At 37.6% G+C, this 25146-nt stretch overlaps 1 protein-coding gene across 15 annotated transcripts in view; it reads left to right on the top strand.

Annotated features, from left to right (window-relative positions):
* Positions 1-25146, top strand: part of PHACTR4 (phosphatase and actin regulator 4) — a 103975-nt gene that overhangs the window by 41512 nt on the left and 37317 nt on the right. For 2 of the 15 annotated variants that reach the window (XM_005607277.4, XM_005607276.4), the window contains exon 1: positions 19400-19687. The exons of 11 other annotated variants lie outside the window; for them this stretch is intronic. In XM_005607277.4, the coding sequence (XP_005607334.1) occupies positions 19642-19687 (46 nt within the window). In that variant the 5' untranslated portion in view covers positions 19400-19641. Of the gene's footprint in view, positions 1-19399; positions 19688-25146 lie in introns of those variants that run through there. 2 more of the 15 variants (XM_070260614.1, XM_070260612.1) reach the window with 1 other exon arrangement.

The following is a 25146-nucleotide window of genomic DNA, read 5'->3' as shown; positions in this document are numbered from 1 at the left end:
AGCAGAGTCTTCCCATCATTGTTTAGATGGTGAGGGGTGGAGAGGGCTGGGGGGAGGGGGGCTGCATTCAGCCTTAATTGTGCATATATTCACTTAATTCCCCTCACTTTTTAGTACTATATTCCCACAATCAACTGCCTTTTGTGTCCCCCAGTCCAGAGACCATTTGTTTTATCCTTTCCAGAAAACAGACCTCCAGAATTCTGCTGGGATTGGTGTGGGACAGACATTCAAGGTCATGGAGTGGGGAAAGTGATAAAGTAATCAAACAGCTTTTACCTTGCTTTTCCTTATTTTATTCCTTTCCCTTTCACCCCCCGTTTCAAAGGGACCTGATAGAATACAGCGCAAGTATTAGTAATCTACATTGGTGTATGCTACCAGTTTAAAAAAAGTAGTTGCTACACTTACACAAGTGCTGGGAAGGGAAGGGTGCAGAGAAGATGTGTGCACAGTTTATGCTGCTGCGATGCTGCGTACCCCTGCTTTAAGGGACTGAGACCCTGGCCTATGAAACTTCTTCAGGTTTGTTGGGGTGTAGGAGACAATCTGAATACTAAATTGCCTTCCCAAAATGTTTTAAATCTTCTCACTACTTGATTAAGAGTCTGTATACCCTCCCTTCTACAGAAGTAAACGTAATTTGTTGAAAAATATTTTTTGGCGTGTATTTGATGAAATAGTTGTTTAATGAGATGGATTATTAGTGTGCATCCTGAATTTGAAGCTAGTGGCAAAGGCTTTATTCAGATGCATGGTATTCTGGCAACAAATTTACAAGGTAGTATCTCCTTTAGATTATAATTTGTATCATATAGGAAATATGAGAAGCAGTTTGTTGAAGTAGAAAACTGAAGCTGTATCCTAAACAAAATCAATTATTTTCTTCCTACTCTGTATCTGAATTTGTAAACCATTACTATGTTCTTAAGGGATTTTCCCAAGCTGTTCAGGGACATTTCTTAAGGAGCCATGCTCAAAGCTAATGCACTTCCAAGTTCATGGGAAAAAATTTTGTGATGTTTTCTTATGTTGTTACCACTCAAAGCTCAAAATGTGCTAATAGCATAGCCCTTCCCTCCTTCCTCTTTAAGAATGAAGGACAGAATATGAACTTAATTAGTTTTGAGATCCTTAGTGTGTAGGAGATAAATTCCTCTGGAATTAAACAATGCCAAAAATGCTATTAGTTCTGTTTTTTTCCTGTGATTTTGAGTAGAAATGTAACATGGCTTTATTAGAAATATATATTAAATATCTTCTATCTTGTGTGTGTGTGTGTGTGTGTGTGTATAAGATTGGCCCTGAGTTAACATCTGTTGCCAATCTTCCTCTTTTTGCTTGAAGAAGATTTTTGCTGAGCTAACGTCTGTGCCAGTCTCCCTCTATTTTGCATGTGGGATGCTGCCACAGCACGGCTTGATAAATGGTGTGTAGATCTGTGCCCAGGATCCAAACTTGTGAACCCCAGGCCACCAAAGTGGAGCACACAACCTTAACCACCACACCCCGGGGCCAGCCCCTATCGTCTTATTTCTTGGTAAGACTATAACCTTATGGAGGGCAAGATCTTTTTACTGTTATATCCCACTGCCCAATAGTAAGCACACAATTCACACTCGTATGTGTTTCTTACAGTGGTTTAAAATTTTCCGCATAGGATAGAATTACCAATCTTAAGGAAAAGAGAGTATCCAGAATACTAGTTTCTGTAAACTTTGATAACACGGATGTCATGTAATTATTTTTTTTGTCAATAGAAAAAGGTGAGCCGTAGTAGCAATGTAAGACCGAAATGTAGTAATGCTGCCGTTCTGGATTATCTCCCATGTCCACTCGCCACTTTTCATCACTCCTCACTACTGCTGACTCCCTAGAAAATCACAGCAAGTGTGATAAGTTGACTAAATCTGTGGAAGGATTTCCATCTAAATTTATTTCTGCCTGCTGAGCCCTTATCAGTGTCATGAATCACTTCATCATCAATGAAACTTATAAAATTATAAAAATGAAAATTAAAGGGGAGCAATGGAGGGATAGATGGCTTTCACGTATCATTTTATATCTGCCTGTATAGTTTGCGTTTTCTAAGTATGTACATGTATTACTTTTACTTTTCAAAATGTAAACGGAGATTTTATCTGGGTTGTAGGGTTAAGGACATATTTGTTTTTTCTTTATATTTCTCACTGTTAAAAATAAAATATGTAAAACTAATTTCTTAAAAGAGGCCAAAGAAAATTAAAAACCATTGTTAAAGGAATTAAATAATGGTCATTCTACATGCACAGCTTAACTGTTATACCTAGAATAACCACATTACGTTTCTACATGATATGGCCTTTTAACATATAACACATTTTATTTTTCTTAGGAGCTAGATTCAGCCAACCCTTCCAAACTCCAGCACAGTTTTCTCGTTCCTCATCCATTCATTTGTTCAATAAACACTAAGCGAAGTCAGTAATGCAGCACATCATAACAGTTAAGCTCGCAGGCTCTGGAGTCAGACTAACGAGTTCACATCCCACTTCTGCCATTTCTTGGCTATGTCCTTTTGGGCAAAACAATTACTCTCTGATCTTCACTTTATTTGTAAAATAAGGATATGAATTTTGCCTTTCCCACAAGATTTCTATAAGAACTAAATGAATTAATGCTTGTTATGTGCTTAGCCTGGTGCCAAGCACATAGTAAACATAACAGCTGTAATATCCTAGGCACTAAGGGTATAAACATGAATAAGACATGATCCCTGTTCTTATGGAGCTTTCAGTCTGGATTCCAAGGTGCTCCCTAGGATTCGTTTGTTTTTTTTTTTTAATAAGTCAGGTTAAATGAGATACGATTTGTATACAATGAAACTTATCCTAAGTATATAATTCTGTTTTTTGACAAACATATAAGGTCATGTAACCACCGCTACAATCAAATGAAGAGTGTTTCCTTTACGCTAAAAAGTTCCCTGCTTACCTTTTATAATCAGTCTCCTCCCTCCTCCCCCAGCCTTTGGCAGTTACTCAGATCTGAGTTCTGTCCCTTTTTCCATAATGTTTATAAACAGAATAGTGCGTTAGGTAGCCTTTTGTGTCTGGCTTTTCACTTAGTATAATGCTCTTGAGATTCATTCATGTTGTTGCCTGTATTAGTAGTTCATTCCTTTCATGGCTTTTCCAGATGTCACAGAGTTGGAATTATACAGTATGTAGCCTTTTGAGATTGGCTTCTTGCACTTAGTAATATGCATTTAAGGTTCCTCCTGTCTTTTCATGACTTGATAGCTCCTTTTTAGTGCTGAATAATATTCCATTGTTTGGATGTACTGCAGTTTATTTATTCATTCACCTACTGAAGGGCATCTTGGTTGTTTCCAAGTTATGGCAATTATGAATAAAGCTGCTATATATGTGTATGTGCAGGTTTTTGTGTGGACATAAATTTCCAATTATTTGGGTAAATACTAAGGAGTGCAGTTGTTGGAACGTATGGTAAGACTGTATTTAGTTTTGTAAGAAACTTCCAGATTATCTTCCAAAGTGGGTATACCAATTTGCGTTCCCACCAGCAATGAATGAGAGTTCCTGTTCCTCCATATCCTCACTAGCATTTGGTGTTGTCAGTGTTTTGGATTTTGGCCATTCTAATAGGTATGTGGTGGTATCTCATTGTGGTTTTAATGTGCAGTTCCCTCATGACTAACAATGTTGAGTAACTTTTCATGTGTTTATGTGCCATCCATATCTTTTCTTTGATGAAATGTCTGTTCAAATCTTTTGCTGTTTTTAAAAATTGGCTTAGAGGTTGGCCCGGTGGCACGATGGTTAAGTGCACACATTCCACTTCGGTGGCCTGGGGTCCACCAGTTTGGATCCCAGTGCAGACATGGCACCACTTGACAAGCTGTGCTGTAGTAGGTGTCTCACATATAAAGTAGAGGAAGATGGGCACGGGTGTTAGCTCAGGGCCAGCCTTCCTCAGCAAAAAAAAAAGGAGGATTGGCAGCAGATGTTAGTTCAGGGCTAATCTTCCTCAAAAAGAATAAATAAATAAAATTAAAAAAATAAAAATTGGCTTATTTTCTTATTGAGTTGTGAAAATTCTTTACATAGTCTACATATAAGTTCTTTATGAGATGTGTGTTATGCAAATATTTTCTCCCAGCTTGTGGCATTTTTCATTCACATAGTTTTTAGTTTGATGAAATCCTATTTTTTCTTTTATGGTTAATGCTCTTTGTCTTCTAAGAAATCTACTTAACCCAAGGTCACAAAGATTTTTCTCTGTTTTTTCTTCAGGATTTTTTATAGTTTTAGATTTTCCATTTAGGTCAGTGATTCTTTTTGAGTTAATTTTTGGATATGGTATGAAGTTGAAAATATTCTCTGTTGTCCCCTGAATTACTTTGGCACCTTTGTTGAATTCCTGATGAAATGGGTAATTTTATAGGAAAGTACAATTTAACAAAGTGACTCAAGAAATGAAAATCCCATATAGACTAATAGTCATAGAAGAAATGTTAAAATATGTCTCAGCCTAGTGGGTTTTATGGGTAATTTCATTCATGGTTTGAAGAACTAGATAATTGTGCTGTGTCAACCACAGAGAAAAGAAATAGAGTAGAGAAAAAGATAGAAAGTATATCCATCTGTTTTATAAAATTAGCAAAATCTTGATGACTAAAAGCTGGAAGGATAGTTCAAAAATAAAATTGACATTTGTTGTATCTCACTTAATTAATATAGTTGTAAAAAACCTATATAAAGTACTTGCAGATTAAATCCAACAGATCGTTAGTATATTTTTTCTGATTACAAAAACAATACATATTTCTTCCAGAAAAATTAGAAAATATAAAATGGTATAAAAAAGAAACTTTTAAGTCCACACTTGATCTTTCTACCCATGGTGCTGATAACATTTTGACATATCTACTTCCATGATTTTTTCCAGAGCAGTTGCCTATACATGTAGTTACACATTTTTAACATGCTGATTTAGAACTGCTTTTTTCCCCATTTGATATGTCAAATCTCTGAGTATATTAAAAGAATAAGACCAAGAGGATTTCTTTCAGGATCTAAGGATATTATATTAAGGAATCTATAAATAATAACAGGTTAATACATCAATAAATCAAAAAGTAGGAAAATGATATGCTAGTCTCTGTAGATGACAGATATTTTTGATAAAATTCAACTGTTCAAGCTACAAGCATTTATTATACTAAGAGTAAGATAATTCATTTTTATTTTTAAATAATATCAGGCACCTACATTTCTACTAAATTGATTTAAAAATTGGTAACATTGACTTATTTTGTAAAAGTTAGATACAGTCTTCTTTGGCAACCACTGCCTGTTGACAACTCATAGCATAAATGTTGCGTATATCCTTTTAGTTCATTTTTTTTCTTTTACAACATGCTTGTATGCTCCTTAATTTGATAAAGAATAGCTTTCTGAAACCAACAGACACTGCCACTCTTATCAGTGAAATACAGAAGAAATACAGTGGAATATCAGAAGAAATGTCCACTAGAGCAAGAACAAGACAAGAATGCCCACTGTTACCCTTATTTAACGTTATTTTGGGAGTTTTCGTAGTGCAATAAGACAAACGCTAATTAGAAGTATGGTTCCAATAAAGAACAAGACAATTTTATATCTGTTGGCCAGTATTAGTCTCTCTTCGGAAAAATACTCCCAAGAGAATTAACTGGAAAGAGTTCAATAAAATGACTGAGTAGATGCAAAGTAAATGTTCAAAAATCAATCATTAAAAATGTATATATACAAGTATAATAAATTATCAAAAAGCTAAAGGGATTAAAAGTCATTTACAATAAGAACCAAAATTATAAAATACCTAGGAATGATGATAAAACTAGAAATTTGCTGTGGATGAGTAAGTAGATGTGTCAAGAAATGGGAAAAATTATTAGTGTCATTTATTACTAAATTTACTGTATAGATTTAATACAGTTTTAATAATTCAAATGAGTTTATATTTGCTTTTGATATTTGACAAAATTATTATAAAATATAACTTAGAAAAAAATTAAAGTTAAGTAGTTAACAGACTGCCCTTTTTTGTGGATTTCCGATGCCATTTTGGTCAAGCTAGTTTCATAAGGTCTCAAGTGTGTTTTTGGTCTGTGTATTCTGTTCTCTGGAAACATCTGTCGATTTTTGCACCAGTTCTACACTGTTTGTTATTATAGTCATATTTTAAGATCTAAAATAACATCCCTTCATTATTCTACTTTTTCAAACTTTTCTTGGCTACTTACCTAAAAAAATAACCTTGATAAAGAGCAGTGTGGACAGGACAGTGATTATGGCATATTCCCATTTAAAAGCGTGTATTATTTTTATTTAAAAAAACTTCAAAGTTCTTAAAATTTTTATTTTTTAATATTAAGTGAAAAGTAAGTTTCTTTAATTAAAAAATGTTTTTCCTCAACTTTGTTTCAAAATTCAAGTTAAATATAGTCAATGGAATTTAAAAATTGGTAATGAAACTAGTAGGAACGTTTCCCTTCAGCAGGGAACCATTTGTTTAAAAACAATGTCACTGGTTAACTTCTTGTGCCTGCTCAGGGTTCTCTCATGTTAAAAATGACCTTTCTTGGGGCTGGCCCCGTGGCCGAGTGGTTAAGTTCGTGCGCTCCGCTGCAGGCGGCCCAGTGTTTCGTTGGTTCGAATCCTGGGTGCAGACATGGCACTGCTCATCAAACCACGCTGAGGCAGCATCCCACATGCCACAACTAGAAGGACCCACAATGAAGAATATACAACTATGTACTGGGGGGCTTTGGGGAGAAAAAGGAAAAAAATAAAATCTTAAAAAAAAAAAAATGACCTTTCATGATAGAGCTTTGACTTGACTCAAAGGCAGGATAGTTTTTACAAGAGTGCAATTTGAAACATCACTGGAGTCCAAAATACAGGCAGGCATGTGCACATCCACCCCTCCCCCCTAATGGAGGCTTCCATTAAAGGAAGGTGATAGTAGTATAATGGACCAACCTGTTGAATGATACTGATGGCCTTCAGTTCCTCGCTTAAGATTGGTGGGGTTTTTTTCCTCATTAAAACAGTGTTTATCTGTTGGTAGCCAGAAGGACATCAGATCAGATTGTAGTCTGTAACCACAGCTTTCCTTTTTACCACTGCATAGAAAGATTAAATACTACATTTGACCTGACTGTTAGGACATTTTAAAATTTCATTTTTAAATTTCTTTTGATGATTCTATTTTTATATCTTCCGTTTCTTTGAGTTCCCAAAAGAATTTAAATGCTGTAAACAGGTGGGTCTGGCTGCTTTATTTTGTCCACTGATCCCCCAGGGGTCAGTCTTTTCCCTCTTCAATTTAGTGCTCAATAATCAAAGGGCTTGAATAGCAAGAATGCTTAGGAATTATGTCTTAAACAGTGAAAGAAAAAAGTGGCACCAAAAAAAAAGACATTCTTGCCAGGATGAGGAGCTTGGCTTAATACTGAAAGTGGGTGCTTGTTTAGTTCTGGTTATAATCTCCCAGTGTATCCAGGCCCGATGACTTAACGTTGGTTACAGTGAAGTTCAGTTAGTTTTGCTTCATAATCTATTGTCGTATCTCTACCTACTCTAACTGCAACCAAAGTGTGAAAAGCTGGGTAGATGGAGGATCAGCTGGCTGACTGATGCATTAATTCATTCAATAGATTTGTATTGACATACTGCCCTACCTGCCATGAGGAAAACAAATGAATACGATAAAGTTTCAGCTCTCAAAAAGGAGATTAAGGGTCCAGCCCAGTGGCTCAGCGGGTAAATGCACAGGTTCCACTTTGGCGGCCTCGGGTTTGCTGGTTCGGATCCCGGGTGTGGACATGGCACCGCTTGGCAAGCCATGCTGTGGTAGGCATCCCACATATAAAGTAGAGGAAGATGGGCACGGATGTTAGCTCAGGGCCAGTCTTCCTCAGCAAAAAGAGAAGGATTAGCAGCAGATGTTTGCTCAGGGCTAATCTTCCTCAAAAAAAAAAAAAAAAAAGGAGATTAAGAACTATTAATGCGAGGCAGAATGAATAAGTGTTTTTATATGGTTAAAAATAGTTGTGTTATTGGAATTTCACGCCATGTTATTCAGTATAACTTGTACTTAAGACAATTATTGTAACAAAGCTTGCTTGCATAGCGTCTGTCTTTCCTTTTCTAAATCTGTGGTCTTTGAACAGTTTAATAGTGATTTCTTTAAGGAGAGTTTTTTGTTTTACTGTTTTTGTCTTGTTTCTAACAGGAGAATTTGGTGAATGTGGGGAAATAGGGAAAACTAGCAGCTTCCTATCTACCTGAAAGAGTATAGATTGACAAAACATAGCAATGAAACATACATGTATGTTGCTAATAATAAGGCCCCCAGTAGCATAAATGTGGGTTAAAGATGTGGTAAACCTGTGTTTCAGTCCTTTGGTTTTCTCATGAAACACTGGGGCTGGAATGTTTTTGTTGTAAATTTAGTTTGAGGTGTAGTAGAAATGTTTCTGTCCCAAATAGCCAACTTTTCTTGACTAAAGACCTTTCATTTATTTTCTAAGAAATTCCTTTTAGAATTTATTTTGAGATAAGAAACATCATTCTTGTTGTTGGTAGTCATACTGGAAATATCAGGGATGAGCTAGGAGAAGAAATTTTTGTTTTTTTATTATAACATTGTCATTTGGGGCAATTCACATAACTGCTCTGTGCCTGAATTTTACTTTTATTAAAAGTAAATACTTCCTAGAGTTTTTATAAGGTTGAAAATAAATGTCCTTGTTTAAACATCTAGGAAGTATTGTGTGAATTCAAAGTATATTTGGATCTATAGGGTGGTAGTTAGGAGTGGAGGTTCACATCCAGGTGACTTAGGTATGAGCCCAACCTTTGCCATTTACTAGCTCTGAACTCCTTGAACAAGTTTACCCCTGTGTGCGAGTCAGGTTCCTCATCCGTGAAATGGGGATGATAAATAGTATCCTTCTTAGAGGCTTGTTGTAGGAATTAGACAAGTTAATATATGTAAAATGCTTAGAGTAGTCCCTGGCGTTATAATACATGCTCAATTAATGTTAGCTATTATTATTCATAGAGAATGGGGAGAAGGAATACAAGGGAAATTGAACTGAGTTTATTTTTTCTAAGTTTTAACTTTTTCATCACATTTTTTGTTAGAGATGTTCATATGTAACAGAGTAGATCATTTTGAATTTAGTATTATTTTACTTCTTTATGTTCTGATTTTGCTGATGTAAACTTTCCCCATTTAGTGAAATGATCAGAAACCAGGAAACAGGAATGAAAGGGAGAACAGACAGAGACCAGAAATCAGCTTTGAGTGATTAAAAACTAGTGACGCTACTTTAGTCCTTGTAAGGGTCCCTCTTAAGAACTAGCAAAAAAAGCAGAGCTATTTTTTTAAAGCACTTTTTTATAAATCTAAAAGGAACTATAATTAAAGGATTGTGTTTGCTGTAAGCATCCATGGAAGTGAGTTTATAATAACGTGTAACCCATAACTTGCAAAGTAATTTCAGTTATGTCTGTCTTTTTCTCTCCTTTTTGTCATGAAACTGTTCAGTGATTTATTATATGTTCATTACCTGCAGGCCTGGCACGTTTCCCAACATAAATACACCATGACCTGAGAGGGACACAGAGAAGCTAAACTAGTGAAAAATCCTATTCTCCTTTTGCCTCTCTCCATTTTTGCCAAATATTTATTGAATGGCTACTGTGTGCTGAGCAGTATGTTAATTGCTGAGGATATTCTGTTTTCAAAGAATGTAGGAGAGACAGTAAGTAAATAGATAATTACAATAAAAGTGATATGTACCCCTATAAATGGAAGTATATTTAAGGTGACTTTGGAGCACAGAAGAGGGGTGCCTAACTCAGTCTTAAGTGTAGAAAGGAAGATGTTCAAGGAAGGCTTCCCAAAGGAAGTGACACATAAACTGAATTTTGAAGGAGCAGGAGTTAACCAGAGTAGGGAATGTGGAGAGAGAGAGGGCATTCAGGCAGCTAGAATGGCGAATGTAAGGGTAGACAGACCTGGGAGAATACGTCATAGTTTAGGAGCTCCAAGTGGTTCGATAGGACTAAAGACGAACAGGTATGGGAGAGTGGCAAGAGAAGCGGCTAGATAGAAAGATAGGCATTGCCTCAGGTCTTGAAGGATTTTTTGTAAGCTTTGAGGAACACTATTAAATTTGTGTTGTTATAAAGATCACCGTGGCACCACTGTTGAGAATAGATTAGAAAGAGACAAAGCTGGAGGCAGGTAAGGAGAAATTATTACTGCCTCAAACACATATAGGAGGATATCAAATTTGAAAGCTGGGTTCCACAAACATTCTGTCAGACTGGGAAGATTTATAAACTTGTTTAAAGATACAGAAGATGGGGCCGGCCCAGTGGTGTAGTGGTTAAGTTCGAGTGCTCCATTTCAGCGGCCCAGGTTCACTGGTTTGGATCCTGAGTGCAGACCTCTGCACTGCTTATCAAGCCATGCTGTGGCGGCATCCCACATGTAAACTAGAGGAAGATGGGCACAGTTGTTAGCTCAGGGCCAGTCTTCCTCAGCAAAAAGAGGAAGATTGGTGGTGGGTATTAGCTTAGGGCTAATCTTCCTCAAAAAAAAAAAAGATACAGAAGACTTTTTGCCCCAAGTGAATACATCCCAGAAGAATCATTTCAGCCCTTTATGTTGTTGTTTCTTTTCCCATACATGGAAAACAAAGAATAAAGTGCATTTGAATCACTGACTGGAGCAAGTTTGATAGAAACACCATTTACATAGTCATCCTTTTTTTTTTTTTTTGGCGGGAATTACTGTTGACTCATAATGTAACCAGGTGTTCATTACTCAGAATTTTTATTTAGTAGAAAATGAAGGCTATACGTGCTCTCCCATACATATACTGGCAAAGAATGTTTAAGGAAATTCCTTGTTAGAAATTTCTGAATAACTTTTACAAACATTATAGCTATCATCAGACGTATATTGTATTCGTACTGGATTTGTGGCTGAGTGTGGATAATATTTAGATTTCTTTCTCACTCAAAGTGAAATTGAGGGCCAGATGAGTTAAAGAGTTATGAAAGAGAGAGAAGCAAGTAGGGAAGTGGCAGAAGCTAATAGTCATCTCTCTGAGTCACTAGCAATGAATGCCACTTTACTGGGGAACATTTCACATGTTTCAAAATCCTGTGATGGGCAGCTTCTTGATTTCTGACTGGTTAGTTTTTTTTTTTTTTTTTTTTTAAAGATTTTATTTTTTCCTTTTTCTCCCCAAAGCCCCCCGGTACATAGTTGTATATTCTTTGTTGTGGGTCCTTCTAGTTGTGGCGTGTGGGACGCTGCCTCAGCGTGGTTTGATGAGCAGTGTCATGTCCGCGCCCAGGATTCGAACCAACGAAACACTGGGCCGCCTGCAGCGGAGTGCGCGAACTTAACCGCTCAGCCACGGGGCCAGCCCCCTGACTGGTTAGTTTTTATACATCATTGATACCTTCTAGTTCTTTAATAGAGGCTAGTTGGAACTCTTATGAACATCATGTGGTTTTATTATGTACTTTTTTCTTTAAGAGTAAGACTCCTCAATCACTTTCACTGTAACTACATAAAATCTACCTTCAGCTCATGGAAAAGTACTGTTTGGAGTAGAAGAAATATTAAGTGGGTGGTTAGTAAGATGGAGGTTGTTTATTTTCGATTGATAACAAATGGATATAATTCTCACTAGGTCTTTAAATGGAAATAAAACCATTCTTCTTCCTTAGGCTTTGAATTGTTATTAATAGTCAAAGACTTAACAGTGTTACTAGAAAAAGAAGTAGTTATTCAGTTGCTAAAGAAAGAGTATAAATAGCTCAGTAGTTTGTACTGAATAAAAGGAAGCATTTTTTTTTTTTAACTGTCAAGGTTCCTTCAGAGTATACTGTGTATACCGCCTTTAGTAGTTGGTGTTTAGTTCTTGGTGCCATGGAAAATAGACACCACATGCTGATGAAACATGGAGTTATGTTTCCCCTGTTTGTTATTGCTGGAAGATTCCGAAGGGTGCTTTGAAAGTCCTTTAGGTTCAGCGTGTCCAATGGGACTTTCTGCACTGATGGAAATGTTCTGTGTCTATACTGTCCAGGGTAGTAGCCCTATGTGCCTGTTGAGTACCTGAAATGTGGCTAGCACAGCTGAGAAACTGAATTGCATATAAACATTAAATATTAATATAAATATAAATAACCATCGGTAGCTAGTGACTACAGTATTTGAGAGCGCATCTTTGGATATTTGAGAACTGAGCAGCACATTCGATAACCATTACTTCAGTGACCAGTCACTAAAATATACTGTAACTAATATTTATTTTTAGCACATTTGGAAATGTTACCTTTACTTTGCTTCTGTTAGAACTGAAGGAACTATAGTATTAGGAATGACGGAGAGAGTTAATTGAGGAGTTAAATTTACTTTAGGTCTTTATATGTCATCTTCCCAAGGAGGGAAGTTTACGTAGTTTACATAGTCTGCTCACATAGTGTATAGTTTAGCACTCTCTCTCAGCCCACCCTCTTTCCCTTTCCTGAATAATTTTACTCTATAGCGCTTATCACCGTGTAACATACTAGAAAGAGGCATGAATTTTTTCCCCCATTGTATTCAGTACTGTGTCCCCAACACGTGGAACAATACCTGATGCTTTAGAGGTGCTTAGGAAATATTTGTGGAGTGAATAAATGAGGCTTCTGGTTTCCCAATAATAATAATCCAATTCATTAAACATCTATTTTGCATCACATGGCAAGCCTTGAGTTAGATTAGTTATATAAAGCGCACCATGGCCACTGCTCTTTTCGATAATAAAATGTTTCTTGGAGCCATTATTTGACCAGAACATTGAATTGTTTAAATCCTTGGTTTGTCTGTGCTGCAGAATTTCAGAACTGGGAGGGAACTTGGCAATAATCTGATTCAACTGCCAGTGTCACATAGTGGTTTAAAGTTCCATCAATGTCATTTATATCCTCCTCTCACCTCCCTTTTTCCCTCATCTCCACAACCTATGAATCTTTTTTGCTCAGTTATTTTTTTCCACATCCTCTCATCTCCATTCAGCTAACTCTCACTTTTATCCGGGCCCACCTTTCCCACTGACTCTAATGTACTCTTAAGGAACTCCGCAAATCCTAACCCAACCAGAGAAAAACTCTTTCATCTTTCTTAATTGAAACTTTCCTGTTTACTATAATTTCTTATAACTTTCCTCTTCAGTTCTAGAAGCATCTCTTGACCCCTAGGGCATCCTTGAGAACTTATTGTCTTTAAAACAAAAACTTCAAGTGGAAGCAAAAAAGAATCTCTGTAATGCCAGTTTCCTATCCTGAGGTCTTTCATTCCATGGAGTGGAAAGCTGTCCTGCTGGCATAATTTGTTTCTTTCTCCCATAAACATAGTCCAACATGTTGTAGGCTTGTAAACATATACATTACTTCATGTCTGCCGTGAAGTAATGGCTGCTGTGACGTAAAAGCATATCAGAATCGCCTCAGTTTTTCCTAAAGAACGATGGTGTTTAAATTTAAACATGGGGGGAGGGTGTCATTTATATAAAGAATCTAAGTTGGGGAAAGAGAGTCAAATAGATTAAGCACCTTCGGTCATCAGACTCTTTAGAGATTCTTTTTATTTAATCTTCACAACAACCCTATGAATAATTATCTCCTATTTACGGATGTGGTAACTGAGGCTCGTATAAGTTAAGTAACTTGTTCAGTCACCTAGTCAGTAAATGTGACAGCTGAAATTTTACCTAGTTATATGTGATTCCAAACCCTCTGCTTTCTTCCCTGGTGAGCCGTGCTGCCTTCTGGAAGTGGGGGTAGGCAGGGAACAAGAGTTAGAGTATTTGGTATAGAGTAGGAGGCTGGTGTGTTTGATTTTTACGTCCAGTGAGCCAGCCACAGCAAGAAACCAGGTTTATTTGGGGCAAATGGGATGAGTAACTGGTGATACTAGTGGCCCTGCCTTACCTTTAGCCTTCTCCGTCTCTTTCAGCCTGTTCTTCAGGCTAGTTCACAGGAAGTACAGATGCTTCCTGCTGAGGATCTCGATCCTAACAGTAGTGATTATATGAGGTTTTATGTGAACATTCACCTGACAGATTGGTCTCTCTCTTTTTTTTTTTTTTTTCTTGAGGAAGATTAGCTCTGAGCTAACTACTGCCAATCCTCCTCTTTTTGCTGAGGAAGACTGGCCCCGAGCTAACATCCATGCCCATCTTCCTCTACTTTATACATGGGATGCCTACCACAGCATGGCTTTTGCAAAGTAGTGCCATGTCCGCAACCGTGATCCGAACCAGTGAACCCTGGGCCACCAAAAAGCAGAACGTGCGCACTTCACCCCTGTGCCACGGGGCTGGTCCCCAGATCAGTCTCCTTTGAAAGTTGGTACTACTTGCAAAGCAGTAAATTCTCAAAAACCGTCACGAACATGCCATTTTTTTCTCACAAAAGCAAAAGTTTCATAGCAATTCTCAGGAATTGTTTGGAATGACAAAATAGTCCGTGGTGTCTATGTTTCTGCCAGCCTCCGTCTGTATCACTTTTCGCCTTAATTGCGTTTTGTTACTAGATTCTGTGAGCAAAGCTTAAAATTGAAGAATGCTGTTTCTTCCCTTGTACTCAAGGTTAATAAATACTTGTTGCATGTCCACTGTGTGCGAAGTTGTGCCGAGAGTTGAGGGTTTAAGGATAAATACCTCATGGTCCCTGCCCAGAAGAAGTTTCCAGCCTATTAGAGAAGACTGAAGATGGTTGCAATTTAGGGTGATATGTCCAGCACAATCAGTCATGATCAGCTCTTTACCTCTCCAAGCTTATCTCTTGATGCTTGTACCTTTTTCTTAGCTCTGTCATCCTTTCTATGACTTTCAGATTTTAGATGTCACTTTTTTCAAGAGATTTTCTCTGATATTTTAGGACAAAGCTAGACAACCCCCCCTCACCAATATGTGTTTGTGTGGTACCCAAATGCTCATCGTCCTCTATTGTAGATCCTATTTACTTGAACTATAAGCACCTTAAGGGCAAAAGCTTGTTTTTAGTACCAACACACTGCTGGGCACATGATCAGTGATCAGTAAGTCTTTATTGGAATTCTGCTTGAGTGACTAAGGAAAGGCTGCTAATAGTGGAAGCAACAGTTGAGCCAGTTTTTTTAAGATTTTAAAATTTTTCCTTTTTCTCCCCAAAGCCCCCCAGTACGTAGGTGTGTACTTTTAGTTGTGGGTCCTTCTAGTTGTGGCATGTGGGACACCACCTCATCATGGCCTGATGAACGGTACCATGTCCACGCCCAGGATTTGAACTGGTGAAACCCTGGGCCACTGAAGCGGAGCATGCAGACTTAACCATTCGGCCATGGGGCTGGCCCCTTGAGCCAGTTTTTGAAGGATGAGTAGGAGTTCCCTAGATGTATCTGAGAAAGAAATTCTAGGCCAAGGGAACAGTTTGTACAAATAGGTTAGACAATGAAGAGTTTACAAGTGACTAGCAAGGCTTTCTAATTTCCACATGGAGTTTTGAGGCACAGGTTATTAGTTGTAGGATGTTATCTCCTGTAACTATTCAGAGCCGGCTAGAGTAGATCAGAGATCATGGGGTAAAGAATAGGAAGCCTCTCCCTCCCCCAATTATATAACCGGAGTTGAAAATTAGGCTTTTACTTGAATGTATATTTGTGTGACCTATTAATAATTTCATTTGGTCAACATTTCCTAGAGGAAAGTGACTTTCTTCCTTACCTCTCACTAGGGTTCACCTCCTTGAGATATCTCAGGCCATAAGAAAGTAGTATGCTGAATTAAGCTGAGGGAGGTGTAATTAAAAGAGCCAGGAGCTTACTCTCCTAGGTAATCCAGTTTATATTATACTTTGGCATAAGGCGTAAAAGTACATTTAAATGAAAACATTATACTCTCGTGATTGATCTTGTAAACTGTTTATTGAAAATATAAAGCATGTTCTCATGTTAGTGTATGGTATGATATGCTTGCCAGCAAAAAGTTTTGGAATTGTAAATATCACTAAAGGTTTTGAATGCTCAGCTCTTTGTAGATTACATGCAGTGTTTAGAAACATTTCTTTGATGAAACAAGGCCCTGGTTAGAGGGCTTCAAGTGCTGTCTGAATCTAAGCTGTGGCTTAGATTCCTTTGCCTATTAATTAAACTTTATTTTTATAAGGCCTTGCTTGCTCTTTCCCTAAATAAAATAGGAAGGGATTCACAAATTTTAATCTGTTACTTCCCCCATTCCTTGAGGCAGTAAGCTATGAAGGAAAAGTACTGTACAAAGAGTATCTTTTATTAGGTGACAGTTAAGAGATAGTTGTCTACTTCTTATAAAGTTAAAGTGAGACTTCCCCTTGCGTTTCTAAAATAAAATGCATAGTAAACTAGAATTAACTCAAGGCTCTGACTCTTAAATTTTAAAGGCATAAATGGGCCAGTATCTTCCGCTCTCTCTGCTTGTCAGCTTACCGGTTGGCATAAAGTAAATACTGATTGTTAGAATGAAACTGAAACATGCTGGTCAGGAAACATGTATTGGCTTGGAACATAGGCAACAGAATTAGCATTTCTGAGAGATTTGTTGTTGTAGAGAATGGATTTCCTTGGGAAATGAATACGGTATTGTTACAAAATAAACATTTCCTTGAGCATTTATACAAGAGCCAAAGTGAGTCCTGGAGTTAGAATCAAGAGACTTGGGGTTTAGTCCTGGACCTAAGCAAGGCATTTAACCTCTTTGACCCTCAGTTTCCTTTTTCTGGGAGTAGGAGATTGAGCCAGATGATCCCTGGAATCCTGTCATTCCTTTACCTTTAAGTTTTATTGCCACCTTCACAGTCCCCTAGAATCAGCAGTACGCCAAGCCACGATGGGCCATTTGGCGGATGGTAAACAGCAGCTATCTCAGGAACCATATCTGTTCTACTCTGGAATGGTCCTGTCGTCATAAACTAGATTCTGCGGTACTGTTTCTGGGCCGTGTGTGTGTTTAATGTGCCTCGTTTAAACTTATGCACAGTAATACTTTTGTCTGCGGTCTTCTGTCTCCTTGATGTTTCTGTACACCAACCTGATTGTGTACAGACTTCCTCCTTGGCCTGCTTCTTCCAATTTACTCTCTGGATTCATGATAGAGAAATGTCATCCTCTTCCGTTTCTGACTCACCTCTTTGTAATGACTGAGTTTTTTGCCATGTACTATTGTCCGGCTGCTCCTGACCTGGCCTCTCCTTTCTTGACTCATTTTTTTACTATAACAACTGTCATTAAGTGTTGCTTGTGTTTATTGAGAGCTTTCTATGTGCCAAGGACTGCAAAGGTCTTCATTTACGTTCATGTCATTTAATTCTTACAAGTGCTGTGTACTGGTAAGCATTGTTGTGCCCATTGTACAAATTAGAAAACCAAGGCTCAGAGAGGTGAAGTAACTTGCCTATTAACACCTAATGATAGATCTGCAATTAAAATTTCAGTTGCCTGCAAAGCTCATCCTCTTAAGCAATACTCTCTGTTATCTCCATGATGATCATGGTGATCATGATGATAACTACAATATGTTGCGCACCTACTAGGTGCTAGGCCATGCATTTGCCACCTTTTGCCTCTCCATTTTACAGTAGTGGAAACTGCCATCACACGTGTTCTGCTTTTAGGCTAATAAATATAAATGCCAGGGTTTGAAGGTGTTGGACATTCTTACATTGGCTTATTCTTTCAATGAATTTTCCCTTTTACTCTCTTTCATATTTTAATGGTCAACATCATAGTGTTTTTCTGACTGCTGCCAGTATTAACAGTTAAATGTTGCCTGAGTATTTCTACACTTTTTTTTCTTACTGACACTTTAGCGTTGTCATTTTCTTGTTACCATTACCACTTTTTTTTTCTATATCAAAAACAGATAATGGGGAAAAAGGAGAAGGTGCTCAGGAGAGACAGAGGGAAAGTCCAGATACTAAAAATCTTTCTGTGATCTCAGTTTGGAGAACAAAGATTGACACTGAAAGTTCTGGTGGTTTTTTTGGTAGCTGTCATTTGTTGAAGGACTATTAGGGCTTTGGTACTTACAGACTTGGTGATGTAAGACACAGGATTTGACCTCACTGGCCTTAGTTGTCTTATCTAATAATAGGGTAAATAATATGCATATCCTTCACAATGCATAGTTGGTTGTGGTGATGATTAAATGAAATAACTGGTGTGTAAAACTCCTTACTAGAGTGCTCAGAATTGTTAGTTCCTGCGGTTGGCCCAGTGGCACAGTGGTTAAGTTCATGCTCTCCGCTTTGGCGGCCCAGATTTTGTGGGTTCAGATCCCAGGCATGGACCTACACACCACTCATCAGGCCATGCTGTGGCGCCATCCCATATACAAAATAGAGGAAGATGGGCACAGATGTTAGCTCAGGGCCAATCTTCCTCACCAAAAAAAAAAAAAAAGTTCCCCATTTTACCTTCAGGTGTTAGTGAAATAATCCAGAGTATGTGGCTGGACACTGTGGTAAGTTTGTGTTAAGTGTGGCTTTTTTACATTTAGAAAATATAGTGTTTGCATACACAGGTATGTATGTAAATAAAAGTTGATCAAGCTGTATCCTTAAATTTATGTGTTTGGCTATATGTGAAGTAGTTATGTCTCAATAAAAAAGAAAAATTAGTATACAAGCTGCATGTGGTTAGCTAATATTTCCATGTGTATTATACCCAGCATGTAGGGCTACTCCCTATAATTTTGTATTCCCCAAGATCATATGGTGGTTATTAAGCTTCAACAGAAAGAGAAATATTGTATAATACCTTCCAAATATTTATTTCAAGTTTACTATTTTAGTAAGTAAAAATTTCAGAAAATTTTCTATTTTTAGAAAAAGTATATTCAGTCCTAAAATGTTGTTCCTAATGTTATTAATTCCCAGTACATAGATTTCATTCTGCTTTGCGTGCGCCAGTCACAGGTAGGAAACACAATTTAGAGCAAGCAGTGAAATGCCAGAACAGTCTGATACTTTTGAGGCAAGCCTGTGTCTAAAACATACCTTTGAGTGGACTTCTGCTCCTATTAGCCTGCTCCACAGAGCCCTGATGTTTTTTGTGTGGTTACATTTCTAAGTTCTTTGGTAGACTCTTGAGCAGGCTCCGTTTCTTCTGTGGCTGTGAGTCTGGAAAGTTGAACCAAGCTCCCTGTCAGGAAAAGTGGGTGTGGACTCTTAGGGCTGTGCCTCTCAGCAGCTAGAATGTGGTTGGCAGTCTCCTCCCCTTCCTGCATTTCAGCTCTTCACAGTGTGCACTCTGGAATGACAGGCATTCCTATGTGAAGAGAGCCAGCGTGAAGACATATTTGTAAGAACCACAAGTGCCCAGGCCGGGATACAGGGAAACAGAAAGTCGAGTAGATTGCCTGACCTCATGCCATTTCCTGATGTTTGGCAGTGCCACCGAGAGAGGAGTGCGTGTTCCCTCCTTATGTGGATTTATCTTTTAAGAAAATTTTGTTTGGTCCAGGACAGTTTCTTGTTGTGAGACACATCAGACAATATAATCATGGGGCAAGCTGACGTCTCCAGACCGGTAAATCCAGATGCAGTTGGTGAGTAATAGAAGGCAAAGAAACAAAATCTTGACAGGGGCAAGGCAGATCTACAGGTGAAGGCGAATATTTTACAATAATTTGAACATGGGGATTTTGATGTTTATAACTTTGGGAGGTGTATACCTTTGTGAAGAATGAATGAAAACATCTAAGTTATCTTTCATTCAGTTATATTAATTTACTACTCATAGTTTTGTTTTACTTGATTCCTTTGGAGTTTTTCTTGTATAATAGTGCTAGGAAACTATCTGTTAATTTCTTGCCATTGCCGAAGATAAGTGCGTGCTACGGGAGGTCATATTTAGAATTCAGTGGTGTTTTAATAGTGTTTTGCAGGACTTGGGCAGTTAATATATATATGTCATATAGAACTAGTACTGTTGACTTCTATAAACAGGACCATTTTTAAGATTTGACTTAATTTTTTAGACTCCGTTGTACATTTTCCAGATAAGTCTCAAGCTTCTTCCATTGTACTGTTGTTTCCGTTTCTCTTAAAGCCACAGTTTGGTGTAAATACTTCTGGAGTCCATACGCTACGTTTGAAGTGTTATTGTCTCAGAGATAGCTGAAGACCAAGCTGGTAACTCTAAGTGTAGCTTAGGGTTTCAGAGCTTGTAAGTGAAATGGAAGTCCATTGTCACTGAAGACTCGCTTTCCCCGACCTTGTGGGGTTTTGTATATGATGAAGATGGAAAGGTGGGAAAAATTGTTTTAAGTGGATGTTCATTAAAGGGTTGCTAAATATGAGTAAAGTGAGGGAAAGCCTGTGAATCATTTCTTGACATGATACTATTAAAAATAAAGAAGGTTTGTACCTTCTCTTGGATTTATGAAGCAGCAGGAAACATGTTCAGTCCTAGGCTGCTTTTTTTTCAGAAATGAAAAATTTGGTGACTTTTTTAAAAAAAGTATAAAAGCCTGGGAACATAGGTAACACTCCCAGCTGTCTCTCATGATTTAATATGATTTAGTTTCTAAAGGTATGTTTTCCCCTGAGAACTTCTCAAATGAAATTCTTACCAAGTATTTTTCATGTTTTACTGAAAGTGAGGCACAGGAGTTGCAAAGTGAGTCATTCAGCAGCAGATTTTTAGGTCTGAAGTCAGGACTTTACTCACTTTACCTTGATCACCAGTGCTAGGTCCATATCAATTCAGTAACTCACTGTTTTTTAATGAAATGCTTTCTAAATAGAAAAAGTTATAGAGAAAAATATTAAGGACTCTCTGGGGCCACTACCCAGCTTAAGAAATGAAATTAAAAACAGATATATCCTGGGGCCAGCCCAGTGGCGCAGCAGTTAAGTTTTCACACATTCCGCTTTAGCAGCCCAGTTCACCAGTTCGGAACCCCGGGTACAGACCTATGCACCACTTGGCAAGCCGTGCTGTAGCAGGCGTCCCACGTATCAAATGGAGAAAGAGGGGCACGGATGTTAGCTCAGGGCCAGTCTTAGCAAAAATGAGGAGGATTGGCAGATGTTAGCTCACGGCTAATCTTCCCCCCAAGAAAACCAGATATATCCCACCCCAACCCTCTCTCTATGCCCACATTCCCTTCTGATGATATTCTGCTGCTTTACTCCCAGAGGTAACCACTCCTGAATTTGGTAAATTCTCCTTTGGGCCACTAAATTCTCCTGTGGTTTCTCCTCCAAAGAGTAGTTATTTGTTAACAAGTATAATAAAGATGTAAATCATGCTAGGCATTTCTCTATGAGATCAGAATGAAGGCTACTTGAAAAGCAAGAAATGGATAAGCAGGTACAATTTACTGATCGGTGGTAATATTTATGAAGAACATCTAACATCTGTAGACTATACAAAAAACTTCATCTTAGTAGATAAAGTTTAATGATGTTTTTTATACTTCTAAAAAAGAAGTGAGAATCAAACTCATCAGTTATTCTGCCTACTAGTTACCCTAATAAGAAACCTATGAAAAAAGAAAGAGAAGTCACTTAGGTGCCTAACTAAGATTGTTATGTTCTCTCTGGATTTAATTTTTGGGTTTTAGTTCCTATTACCTAGATAATTCATACGTTACTATCAGCTATTTTAATGGACAAACTCCATTATGTTATTTATAATTCAGGACGTATTCTCTTTGAGCAAATCAGGACCAAGTCATGAAGGCTTAACGTTGACAACTTTGAGGACTAATACCGTTACTTTAAAGGCTTTTACCAGACATAAGTTGTTTTTTTTTTTTTCCTTTTTCTCCCCAAAGCCCCCCAGTACATAGTTGTATGTTCTTCGTTGTGGGTCCTTCTAGTTGTGGCATGTGGGACGCTGCCTCAGCGTGGTTTGATGAGCAGTGCCATGTCCGCGCCCAGGATTCGAACCAACAAAACCCTGGGCCTCCTGCAGCCGAGTGCGCAAACTTAACCACTCGGCCACGGGTCCAGCCCCAGACATAAGTTTCTTAATGACATTTAAAAAGCATTTCAATGAGTAGGTATCTAGAATGTCTTACCAGATTGTTTGGAAGGATAAATGTATGAAGTAAAATAAGACATATCATTTGTTTACAGTTCTAAACCTGTAGTATAGTGGTTAGTTTTGAGCTTTAAAATTAATGGTAGGGGCTGGCCCTGTGGCCGAGTGGTTAAGTTTGCGCGCTCTGCTTCAGCGGCCCAGGGTTTCACCAGTTCAGATCCTGGGCGCGGACCTAGCACCACTCATCAAGCCACGCTCAGGCGGCATCCCACATGCCACAACTAGAAGGACCCACAACTAAAAATATACAACTGTGTATCGGGGGGCTTTGGGGAGAAAAAGGAAAAATAAAATCTTTAAAATTAATGGTACTAGGTTTGGCAAGCCAAGTGGTACAAAATGAATGAGTGAATATATTGAATTGATTTCTTATTCTTTTCAAGGCACTGTGAATATCCTGGCAGACCCTGTATGGATATAATTCTGTCTGTGCCCTTAAGAAGTTTACTTTCTAGTTGAAAATTTAAAATATTAAAAGGAAAAAATCCAAAATATTTATAAATTTGTTTAAAAAAAGACATACAGTTCTCCTTTGGTATTCCCAGGGGATTGATCCCAGGACCTCAGCAGATACCAAAATCTGTGGATGCTCAAGTCCCTGTATAAAATGGTGTAGTGTTTGCACATAACGAAGGGATGTCATCTTAGATACTTTAAATCGTCTCTACATTACTTATAATACCTAATAAAATGTAAATGCTATATAAGTAGTTGTTATACTGTATTGTTTAGAGAATAATGACGAGAAAAAAATGCAGACACAACCACCTTAAGCCTGTCGATCCATAGTTGGTTGAATTGCGGATACAGAGGGCCACTGTATTTCTTTTTTTAAGGTTTTTGACTCCCTTGGCTTGTGATGGAAGTCCACAGCTGTTAACCAAGAAGAGTCTGCTTTCAAATAAATAACCTTTGCGTGAACACATATGCAAATTTATAAGATGTTGTGTCAGTATCTAACTATTGTTTTTACCAGAGGATCTTTCTAACAACTGGTAAACTAATCGAATATTTGAGTGCAGAGTAGGAATTTATGCTGTGGTGTCCGTTCAAGGAAATAAGCAATTATCCTCAGGAGTTAATATTAAAAAAACTTATCCTTAAGTGAAATGTGTCTGTAGGAGAGGCCTGTAGGTTTACTCAGATAAAACTTTCAAATAATACTTTGTAGTTCTTGATCAACATGAAAGCTGTTCCTGTGTTCACTAGAATCCTGTACTATGTGTCATAGTAAAACAACCAGCTAATTAGTGCGTGTCCTTAAATTAGGCATGAGACCAAAGAATTTTAATAAACTCCACCCAGCCATTTAGTGTAGAACTTTCCTTCTCTCTGCTTTTCTGTTCTCCAACTCTAGCTTTTTCTTTTCTTTTTTGCCCCTTCATATACCTTTCATTCACTAATTAGCCTCTTTTTATCCACTTTTCCTTTGCATAGCCATATATTGCTTTAAAAGATACTGTATTGTCGTATTTCCTCTTTCTTACATTCCTTTTCCATCACCATTTGATTCATTTTGCTCTGAAATTTGTAGTTATGGGTTCTCATTCATGCACGTGATAATGGGAGTGGTTTTGGGAAAGGCGATTTAGAAATAAATCATCATTTGGAGGCAAAATCAGTAAGGAGACTACTAGATGAATAAAATTTATTGTAGCTATATGATGGTATTAACACAGGAATAAGTAATAGATGGGTTAATTAAAAATAAATTACTTCATGGGACTTTGAGGAAAAGCACATGGCATTATTTGGTCATCAGAATTATCAGAGACATTTCTCAAACCTGTCTAGGTCTCACAACAAATGCTTTCTTCAGAGAAAGAAGGAAGGCATACTTTCTTGCATGTAATCCAGGAATCAGGAGGAAGTAACCATATAGGGGTCTGTCGTGGGCCTCTTAAAAGATTTTCGGTTGTTATTGAATGCAGAATACTCCCCTTTTCAAAAATTATTGTCCCCTCTCTCTGCTCCAGTGGATTTTCTGAATAGCCTGTTGTCACAACAGTGTATCCTCTCTTTCTACTTGAAGGTATACTTGGAAGAGTTCAAGGTTTTTTCCCCATGAGAGAATATATTATATTCTGGTACCTCACTATAAAAACTTACTCTCAACTTGAAGTTTTTGTCAAAAAAGTGTACACATCAAGTTTCCAAGGGTAAAGCAGCATCACTTGTTGATGTAGTCATGGTCAGAAAACTATATTTTCCCAAAGTTAGAAGCTTCAGACCTCACTTGTATCTGCACATAGAGACAAACCTCTCTCTTCTTAGAAGGAAGTAGACAAGCTTCTCTCTATCTTCTTAAGTGCTTTGCCCAATTCTTTCTATTTCCCAAAGGTCAGAACTATGCAATATTTCCAAGGGAAATTATGGGCCTGCTCTAGACAAAGCCTGCTTTGTTCATTAGTGGCAAGTTTTGCTTTCTGTAATTTTGTTGCGGTTCTAAAACAGTTCTTTAAATCCCGTCATAATCCTCCTTTGGAAGGCAAAAATGAGTAAGTACAATAGTGTAAGTACCATAAATTAATGTTTCTCCATTTATGAAGTTCTGATGCTGTTAGAATCCTTGTATACAAGCAAGATCTGTTTCAAGCTAGATGGGCATAAAGGATGCAGAGAGCCATTAGGTTATAAAGATGATTGGTCACAGGATATGTAAGTCAAGTCGTTATGCTGTACACCTTAAACTTAAAAAAAATTGTCACCTCTTGATAATGGAGTGTGTATCTTGTTATACAAAACGATGGATTTTAATTTTTGGTCAAATAACTGATTATTATAAAAATTTTATGGGTAAAATGGGAGAACTTTATACACTTTAAATCTAAACATTTTTTAAAACCCGATAAGATATAAGAAATAAAATTAGAACTAAGAAAGACCCAATAATTTTGTTGCTTATTACCAAGCCTAGTGAAGGGGTGAGAGCAGTGAAGGCTGTGTTGAAAACTA

This window comes from Equus caballus, chromosome 2 (genome assembly GCF_041296265.1).
Source record: "Equus caballus isolate H_3958 breed thoroughbred chromosome 2, TB-T2T, whole genome shotgun sequence".
Classification (NCBI taxonomy): domain Eukaryota; kingdom Metazoa; phylum Chordata; class Mammalia; order Perissodactyla; family Equidae; genus Equus; species Equus caballus.
Note: the sequence above shows the minus strand (reverse complement) of the source record. Positions and strands in the feature narration are given on the sequence as shown.